This window comes from Pteropus medius, unplaced genomic scaffold (genome assembly GCF_902729225.1).
Source record: "Pteropus medius unplaced genomic scaffold, Ma_sr-lr_union100, whole genome shotgun sequence".
Classification (NCBI taxonomy): Eukaryota; Metazoa; Chordata; class Mammalia; order Chiroptera; family Pteropodidae; genus Pteropus; species Pteropus medius.
In genome coordinates, this window is record NW_024355109.1 from 1,586,339 (window position 1) to 1,596,553 (window position 10,215).

The 10,215-nt window shown below is 40.8% G+C and overlaps 1 protein-coding gene across 3 annotated transcripts in view; it reads right to left on the bottom strand.

Annotated features, from left to right (window-relative positions):
* Positions 1–495: 495 nt before the first annotated feature.
* Positions 496–10,215, bottom strand: part of NCR1 (natural cytotoxicity triggering receptor 1) — a 22,736-nt gene continuing 13,016 nt past the window's right edge. The window contains exons 2-8 of one of the 3 annotated variants that reach the window (XM_039857108.1): positions 8,592–8,657; positions 8,476–8,511; positions 8,014–8,298; positions 6,106–6,384; positions 5,799–5,849; positions 4,935–4,982; positions 496–4,810 (exon numbers count right to left, since the gene is read on the bottom strand). In XM_039857108.1, coding sequence (XP_039713042.1) covers positions 4,620–4,810; positions 4,935–4,982; positions 5,799–5,849; positions 6,106–6,384; positions 8,014–8,298; positions 8,476–8,511; positions 8,592–8,625 — 924 coding nt within the window. In that variant the 5' untranslated portion in view covers positions 8,626–8,657 and the 3' untranslated portion in view covers positions 496–4,619. Of the gene's footprint in view, positions 4,811–4,934; positions 4,983–5,798; positions 5,850–6,105; positions 6,385–8,013; positions 8,299–8,475; positions 8,512–8,591; positions 8,669–10,215 lie in introns of those variants that run through there. The other 2 variants (XM_039857109.1, XM_039857107.1) reach the window with 2 other exon arrangements.

The window sequence follows — 10,215 nt, forward strand, 5'->3', positions numbered from 1 at the left end:
CAGAGATCAAATCTGGCCCTCTCTCCCCTTCCTCTTGATTCTTCAATAGATTTGTTGTATGAAATGGGATGAGAAAGATCAGAAGACAGACTAGAGATCCAGCCTTATTGTTGTGATTGGGAATAGGTAAGAACCTAGGGATATTGCAGAGTGGGGAGAGGTTGGGCTGAGTTAAGGAGGGATTTGAAGGCCATTCTTATCCTTCAAACTTGACCTTTCCTAATATTCATGAGACCAAGATACTGTAGTATCAACCTGTAGAAACAGATGGCCCAGCATGTAAGCACCTTAAGAAAGGGAGACGGGCTATACTAGTGCTGTGGTGTAGAGTGATGAGATGTATGTGCTTAAAAAAAAAAAAATCTGTCTCTCTCTGTCTCTCTTTCTGTCTCGGTCTCTCTCTCCATCTCCATCTATCTATCATCTATCATCTATCTATCTATCTATCTATCTATCTATCTATCTATCTATCTATCATCTATCTATCATCCATCATCTATCATCTATCACCTATATAATCTCCACACAATTGAGTATTATTCAGCCTTAAGAAAGAAAATCTTGCCATTTGTGACATGGATGGACCTTGAGGGCATTATGCTAAGTGAGATAAGTCATCAGAGAAAAACACATGCTGTGTGTTCTCACTTATATGTGTGAAATCTAACAAAGCTGAACTTGAAGAAACAGAGAGTAGATGGTGGTTACCAGGGGCAGAAGGGTGGGGGAAATGGGGAAATATTGTTAAGGGGACAAACTAGCAACTAGTAGATAAATAAGTCCTGGAGCTCTAATATGCAGTACAGCAATAATAGACAACAATACTGTATTATTGCTAAGAGACTAGAACTTAGTTATTCCCACCACACATACAAAAAAAGAAATAATTATGTAACACAGTAGGGATGTTAGCTAATACTATGGTAACAGTCATACTGCAATACATAAATGTATCAAATCAACACGTTGTACACCTTGAACTTATACAATGTTATATGTCAATTATATTTCAACCAGAAAACCTACTTTTCAATTTGGGAAGATGAACCACTAACTTGTGTCTCTGACTCTGCCCCAAATACCTTCTTTTTACACCTCATGGTTCATTGACTTATCAACACCAGTGGGTGGGGGTGAGGAGAAAAATATCCCCTTCATCCATTCACTTGCCAAATTTACAAACTTCAGAGTTGCTGTTGACCCTACCACTTACTCAGCCACCATTTCTTTTTTTCCTCCTCTTTAATTTTGCCCCTACTTCCACCCCTGACCTACGAATGTTGCTGTCTCCCCTTAAGAACTGGATCTCTGAAGGCGAGGCGTCCCCTCCCACGCACTTGCAGCGCAAACCTGGGGCCTGTTGAACCTGGGGCCTGGCACACCCGGGGTATGGTCTGTGGCTCCACCTGTGGTGCGAACCCAGGACCTTCGGCGTGTAAAGCAGACGTGTTAACCACTACACTATGGAGCCACCCCTCAGCCATCATTTCTAAACAACAAAATGAAGTCTGGCTTCTGTGCCTAAAATATGTTAAGGGTATCTACCTTTCTGAGTAGTTATCAACTTTCACCGAGAATAATGTGGGAACCTCTTCATTGGTCTCATTGAATATGTTTATTTCATATCTTCAAAAAAATTAATTTAGCAAAAGAAGAACACAAGGGGATTTTCTAACTGGGAAAATGCGTCTTTACAAAAAATTATCACAATTAGTTTATTCAGTGGTACAATATGAAAAATGTTCCCCATAATATTGATACTAAGAAAAAGATACCTGCTGCCATCATTCTTATTTATTAATGTCCTGGAGGTTCCAAGTAATAAAATTGGAAAAAAAAATTTTAGAAAAAAATTCTAAAAATTTTTGATAACCTAAGTAACCTAAAACTGTTAAAATTAAGAAGTGAACTTTGCAAGACCACTGAATACACAGTCTATATAAAAAAGGTCAATTTTATTTTTATAATACCAGCAACAATAGCAATGTCATTATTTAAAGAATAATACCCCTTACAAAGTAAAAATTATGTGACTATGGATGTATCCGGAGGTGATGTAACTACTGGATATATCTTATGGATATTTAACAAAAGATGTGTACATTCTCTGCATAGACTATTATTTAGAGAAATTAGTGAACATGTAATTAAGTGGTGAAACATAGCACATCTACGGACCAAATATTCTACAAATTGAAACATTGAAGAGATAATGGTTTTCCCGAAATTGATCTGTAGCTTGAGTACCTTCAGTACATTCTTATTTGCAGCTTTAGTTGGTACTTGGAAAAACTGACATTCTAAAATTAACATTGAAATCTAAGGCACCCAAAATAATCAAGGAAATCTTGAAAAATGAGAACAAAACTGGAGAATATATATTACCAAATCTTAAGATTATGTACCCATTGCCCATAGCTAGACCTCCCTATGGATTACCAGTGGAACTCTTGTCTTCCTGGTTGTCAACCCCAGAAATAGGTGAGTCATTCTCAATTCTTTTCTCTGTCTTTTTGTCATGTTTTTAAAAATCTCTCACATAATTCCTTCTTCTCATTGAAATCAGAAGGATCTCTACACAGTACACAATTCACCATATCACATCCATGATCAAAATACGTAATGAGCTCCCATTACCTTAAGGATACAATGTGGATTTATTATTGCGAGTCTATGGCCACGTTTGATCTGTCTTCTGCATTTGCCCGGTATCACCCCCAGAGTCACTCTCTCACAGTCAAAGCTCTAGTGACACTGAATATTCTCTACCCTCTGTCTTGCATCTCAGCCTTTGCACGAATTGGTGCAGACACCTATCTCCATCATCCCTTTCCCCATCTCTACACCCTCCTCAAGTTCTATTTAATGGAACCTTGCACAGGAGGAAGCTTCAATGACATTCTGATTTCCTCTATCACAAGACTTACTCCATTTTATTTACTCACTAATTTAAGATCTGTACTCCAGGCAATTAATCAATCCTGCCACATCAGGGATAATGTTTGCTCAGTGTGTTATCCTTTCACTAGCACCTGACACATAGTAGGCTCTTGGGACAGAGGCTGGAGTTGCCTAGTACAACTCTGTTATGTTATTCCCCACTTTACTGGTGAGAGAAGTACCAGTTTGCCACAGAGTCACCTGGAATAAAGGCTACATTTCTCAACCTCCCTAACAACTAAGTTCTGGCCATTGAGAAATAAATGGAAGTGTTGTGTGGCTGTTTCCAAAAATCTTTATAACAAACAGTTGGCCAGTCCTTCCATTTCCTTCCTTCCTTCCTCCCTCCTTATCCTTCATTTTGCTGTCTAGAATACAAACCATGTCCAGTATTTAAAAAAGAGTAATGCAATATTTAAATAATTTGGCCTTGCCTTGTTGACGAGTTTTGGAAGATTTTGACTTGAACTGGTGAAAACAGCAGGGCCATGGATGGTAAAGACACTTCATTCCTCGGAGGAGGCTCCTTCACCCAACTCAAGCCCCTGCATCAATATCTTGAGACCTAAAATACCTCTACTTCACACATGTTTTCCTTGAGACTCTATGTTTCTTGCCATAAGTTAAAATACAAAAAACTTGGGATGTCATGAACCCACTCCCCAAAAAAACCCATCTCATTTTGGGATGAAGAAGACTATAATTTTATATTAATTTAGAAATTCTTGGACCTTAGAATACCTGATAGGTGAAGAACAGAAAAATAATTCAGTATTGGGGCCACTGGCAATGAGGTAATAATTGGTGAAATTATCAATTTCCTATAATATTGGGACTTATAATGGTTACCATGCCTTGAGTAACATATATGCCAGAGCTTATGCTTAATATTTTTTTATCTCATCAAGTTTTTCTGTTATCCCTTTGAGATTGGAATTATTATTCTGTGATATTTAACAGAAAACTCAGATTTAGAGAATGAATTTGACCAGAATATTGGAGTGGGGCTGGGACCCATATGATGGTTATATTAATGGGTTAATCAACTAGAAATTTTCAAGAAGGAACGGCTTGTGGTGCCCAGACAGCACATCAAGGACTATACTCAAGTTCTGAGCTGTTCTCCAGCCACATTTATATATCCGTTGATTCAACATTTATTTCCTGAGAACTCTTTTAGCAGTGGGAGCTGTGAGCACAGCCATTACAGCTGACATAGAATTAACTCATGTGAGTTCATGGTAGAGACAGGAAGATGAATATGTATGCAGTAGCAGGGTTCAAGTAGTAAAAGTGATATTATAAGTCAAACCGGATGATTTGAGAAACATTCTTGGAAGAGCTGATATCTACTAAGAGAAACAAGGAATAAGGCAAGTATAAAGCTGTGAAGACAGAATCCTGTGGAGGATGGGACAGATGGTTTGTGGCCAGCAGGCACAAAAATACTTAGAACCTAAAAGAGACAATGGGATCTGCCTGCAGATGAAATTTAGCATTTTCACCCCCTGCCCCCACCTCACCACCTCTTGCTTCCTCTAGGGTGGTTCATTAAACTCCATGCAGTTGTTCTTTCATTTTCTGCAATGACTGTTTCCTTCACGAGTATAACATAGAGATCACACAGCCCGAGGTCAAGATCAGCTTTCAGCTCTACCTGTGGCCACTGCATCTCTTGGTCATTTCTCCAGGTGTTTTTCTGTTCTGAAGCTTCTTCTGCATTCCCAACTCAAAGCCATGTTAGCTTCCTCTTGAGTCTTCTTACTGCGAAGCCAGTCTTCAGCCAAGATACACACAAGGGCCACTAGGACCAGGAAAGCCAGACAAATCCGAAGAAGATTCTGGGTTGTGTGATCCCACAGGGCAAGATCTGGGGTCAGAGAAACAGTGATCACTGACCAGAACGTATGAACATTACCTCACCCCACTTCTCATTTCCAGATCATGCTCCAAGTACCTTCCTTTAGAGCCCACACCCCCAGCTGCTTGCTCACCTTCCTGGAATCCCGTCTTTGTGGTTACTAAGTAGGGTTCCCAAGAGTCTGCAGATGATAAGAAACGTGGAGAATTGAGGAAAACAGCTGGTGTTAGTTCCTCTATCCCAGCTTCTCCTTCCCTTGGATATACCCCACAACACTCTGTTGCTTTTCAAGGTCCCTATCCCATGCTTCAGGTCCTAGTGGCTTCATTGGGCAGGTAGAGTGGAGGAGTCAAAAGACAGATGGACCTGAGGAAGAATTCAGACACACAGACTGATAAGTGTGTGTCTTCATGCCAGTCATAGCTTCTATCTGAGCCTCAGTTTCCTTATTAAGTCAATTGATACCATTTTTTCTTCCTCTTAGAGAGTAAAATTCAGTCTTACTATTTTCTTCTAGGTCCTAAATGAGCTGCCCCACCCTATCCCCACCTCTCTGACATCATTTCCAGTCCCACTGGCCTCCTTGCTGGTGTTTGTTTGTTTGTTTGTTTGTTTGTTTTTATCACACTGGCCATCTTCCTGCCTTGGAGCATATGCAGTGGCCATTCCTTCCTTCTTCTCTGTGAGGCCCACTCAGGCAACTTTATTGACTATTGCTACCTAGCCTCCCAATAGCCTTAACTCCATTTGTTTCCATACCACCATTTCTTCCTCATGGGCTGTATAATTGATGTATGTATCCTGACTTTGACTTATGGTCTGTATTGTCCTGCTAGAATACAAGTGCCACAAGAGCAAGGGTATCTGCCTGGGTGACTGATGTAACTATAGGTCATGGCACACACTATCCACTCAACATATTTTGAAATAAATACCATTTTTTTTTAGTGTCATTGGTTTGATTCCTGCCCCAAGTTTAGAAGTACTAGTTACTCACCAGAAGAAGATGGCTGCTCTGTGGGTGTGAGGCTGGTGTTCCCAGTACCTCCTGATAATGGAGACAAGGAAAAAAAAGGGCTTTGGGTTGCCTCTGGCCTTTCTGCCAGTTCTCTCTATCCTCCCCTTCCTTATCCCTCTGGGTGGGTGTTCCTTCTCATGAACAATGAACTGGGCCTCTAGGAAATAGATGTAGGTGATGGCATTGGTGGTACCCTCTCTACATCTTCCCATTTGTCTCTCATCACTGGTTGGGGTTCACTTGGGGTTCCAGAGAGGACATGGGGGAAAATTGGGGGTTTTCTCACCTGTGACCAGGAGTGTTACAGGCTCACTGGGGAGAGACCATACATGGTTGTTATAAGAACCAAAACATCTGTATGTCCCTCCATGGACTGCGGTCACAGGGTTCATAGAGAACTCCGCCTGCATGTTCCCATATCTGCGCTGTGGGTGGCTGGATCTCCCCTCCTTGAGCAGAAAGAACGTGCTTGTTGCAGTCTCTAGGCGACAATAGAAGGTCACCTTCTCTCCTGATATCACCTCAGACCCAGGATGAACTGAAAGGGTGGGTTTGTCATACATTCCTGTGAGAGAAGGTGGCTGGTAGTCAAAGGGCATCTTTATTCTGCTTCCAATATGTCCCATCTCCCTCATTCTTAAGACCAGGATATCAACTCTCTAGAATCTCAGCCTCTTCTAATTCCCAGATTTGTCTTGGTCATGGATGCACCCTCCAAAATCTCTCCCTTCAAGACCGAGACACTTCTGCAGCTATCAGGGGTGTTAATTTGAATCTCAATCTGAGAATTGCCATGGAGCAGTGGTTCTCAGAGTTTTGTCTTTGGGACCAGCAACATTAGCGTCACCTACAAGCTTGCTAGAAATGCAAATTCTTAGGCTCCACCCCAGACCCACCGCATCAGGGAGGGACTTAGAGATGGGGCAGCCATCTGTGTTGTAAAAAAACATTGTTTTTAATTGTAAAATACCTGTAACATCAAATTCACATCTTAACCATTTTAAGTGTACCATTCAGTGGTGTTAAAATGCATTCACATTGTTGTGCAGCCATCACAACAATAGATCTCCTGCCCCTCACAGGGTTCTTTTTATTTTGAAAAACTGAAACTCTGTCCTCATTAAACAATAATGTCCTATTCCCTCTCTCCTCAGCCCCTGCCAACCACCATTCTACTTCCCATCTTTATGAATTTGATGGTTTTAGATAGCACATGAGGAGGAAATGATGGCATGGAAAGAAACAGAGTAGAATGGGGTAAAAGTGATTGGGGGGAGGGTAATCTTGGCTCCCCTTTAGCTGAGGGATGTTCTCAAACTTGAGCAAACAAAGTTTGCAAGGAACCATACAGTATTTGTCCTTTTGTGATTAGCTTATTTCACTTTCCATAATATCCTCAAGGTTCATCCACATTGTAGACTTGTCAGAATTTCTTTCCTTTTTATAGCTGAATAATATCCCGCTGTGTGGATGGACCATGTTTGGTTCGTCCCTTCATTTATGGATGGGCACTTGGGTTGTTTCTACCTTTTGGCGATGCTGAGCAGTGCCTCCATGAATGTGGTGTCCTAAAGCCATCTGTGTTTTTATAAGTCTTCCTGATGATTTTGTTTGCTCAAGTTTGAGAACATCCCTCAGCTAAAGGGGAGCTAAGATTACCCTCCCCCCAATCACTTTTACCCCATTCTACTCTGTTTCTTCCCATGCCATCATCTCCTCCTCATGTGCTATCTAATTGACTTATGTGTCCTGACTTGGATTTATGGCCTGTCTTCTCTTATTAGAATGCAAGTGCCACAAGAGCAAGAGTATTTATCTGGAACCTCTCTAGAAGCGGTTCTCATCCAATCACTGGTTGATACTGGGGCGGAGCACAGAGCCCCTAGCCTCATTTTATGTCTACACTAAAGGACCATCTCAGGTCCAGAGTTCTACATTTGCTTGGCCTGATTCAGACTAAGAATCACAGTCCAACTTCACCTGCCCGGCCTGTTTTTCTCATCCAGCACAGGTGCTGTTTTTTGAGGACACTCCCCAGTTCTCCCTTCCTGCACACAAACATCTATCTCAGAGTCTCTTACCTGAAGAAACTGACCTAGGACAAATCCACACCCAAGACATAAAGATAACTCTCAGTAGATAACCAAAGGGAGGCCAAGGGGATGACTCTGCAGATGGAGGATTAGTTGGTTACCTGTGATCACCAGATCCAAAGGGTCACTGGGCTTTGACCATAGCTCTCCGCTTCGATAGGAGCACGTGTATTGCCCTGCCATGTTTGAGGTCATGGTACGGGTGGGGAACTTGACTTTGTTCATCATTCCAGGTGGGTTCGGTCTCTCCAAGGCAGAAAGCTGTCCCTCAAAGTACAGTCGGTACTCAGTGGCCTTGTGCATTCCCTGGCACCAGATGATCACCGGCATTCCGTTTGGAATCATGAAATTAGGCTCGGCCCAGATGGTAGGTTTGGAGAGAGTCTCTGGAAGAGAATCAGAGGCTGGAGTTGCAAAGTCCTTCACCACCCTAATTTTTACCCATGCTGGCCTCCAGCCCTTCCAGCAAACCAGATCCCCTGCCTTCTCCTTCCCTTGTTCTCAGGTGGATACTTAGTCTGAACTGAGAAGAGTGACTGTTGGGCTTTGAAGGAAGGACTCACGTATCTGGGAGCTGACCCTCTGGCTCAGATACAGACCTAAAAGACAAGAATAATGAGACATGCTGCTCCCCACCCCCGACACCTGAATTCCATCTCTTTTCCATGTAGGAACTCACCAAGGAAGAACAGGGTAGTGAGTGTACGAGGCATAGCATAGATTCTGCCAGACGAATGTGAAGCGGCTGGATGGAGACATGAGCCCAGATGGCCAGGGAGATGCACGGGATGTGGTTGTGAGGCCCACCACCAATCACCATGGGGCTTTCCTGTTAGCTGTTTTACAAGAAGGTTCACAGCTTCCTCCACTTCTGACCATTGGGCATGAGGAAAGAACATGGTTCTCATGACATATCTGATCATATCTGAGGGCTAACCAGATCCTCTCACAATTGCCTGCACTGCCTGAAACTTATTTCTGGGTCAAATTTTAAATTTTTAAATGTGGACACTAAGCCCAGGGAAGGCATAAGGCAGTGTTCAAGTGAAAACCTTAGAATCATTTAAAAAAATATGTGTTTAACCTTGGGCCCTCCTGTGTACAGCATGCATAGGCTTGGGTAAGTCAATTGGTTTAATTAACATAGAATGATAAACTATCTTCAAAGCTTTGTTACAATATTTAAATAAAATGCTATTTTTAAAGCAAAAAAGTGTTCTATTTCTTACATATGTACATTCCTTTAGTCTGTTATAAAAAAGAAATTTAAAAAATTAAAAAGAAATTAACTATTAAAATATAATAAAATTAAAGTTAGCATTAATGATTAAATTTATATTAAAATTATTTAATGCAAATATAAGATATTAAATATTTTAATATATTTTAAAATTCAAAATGCATTCATTGTTCTTTTTTTAAAGTGTCTAAACAATTTTTGAAAATGAAATGTTATGCTAATTTGTATTTTGCCTGACATTCTCTGAGAAAATCTTCCCCAATCTATTAGCTTTTGTTCTTAATTCTTGATATTGTTGAATATTTTCCATTCCCATTCTTATTTATATACAGTAAAATTCACGCATTTGGTGCTTAATTTTGATAAATACACATAGTCATGTGACCAACATTTCAGTCAAAATATAAACGTTTCATCCTCATATGAGCGATATGAGGATGTCCTTGTGTGTCTGGCTTATTTCACTTAGCACAATGTCCTCCGGGTTCATCCATGTTGTAGTAAATGACAGGATTTCTTTTCTATAATTTTCTGTTGTTTTTTGATCCTTGGCTCTCAATTCCAGAATTCCCCTTCTCCAGCCAGCCTGTATCCATCCATTCTATCTTTCTAGCTAGTCTCCACAAAATGTCCTTATAACATTTTAAGGAACGTGTCATAACCATGTGTTTATAACATGTCACTCAGAAGTTATCTTGGAATAGAAAAGCTAAAGTGAATGTTCATTCTTGATTGAGATGGTAGCTCAGACATTAAACTCCTAGGCAGATTATTATTATTATTTTTAATATTAAAGATCTTTTTATTTCAGACTTGATGTGAAGAAAAAGAATGCCATTTTCAAATATGCAAATATATACACACACTGTACAGGAAAGAGTTAACAGAGCAGTTCTGAAGTTTGTATCTTCAAAAGAGCCCATTCGAAGGGCTGGTTTTGGCTGGCATTTGGGAATCTGCTAAACATCTTCTTCTGCTTCTGCTTCTGCTTCTGCTTCTGCTTCTGCTTCTGCTTCTGCTTCTCCTTCTGCTTCTCCTTCTCCTTCTCCTTCTCCTTCTCCTC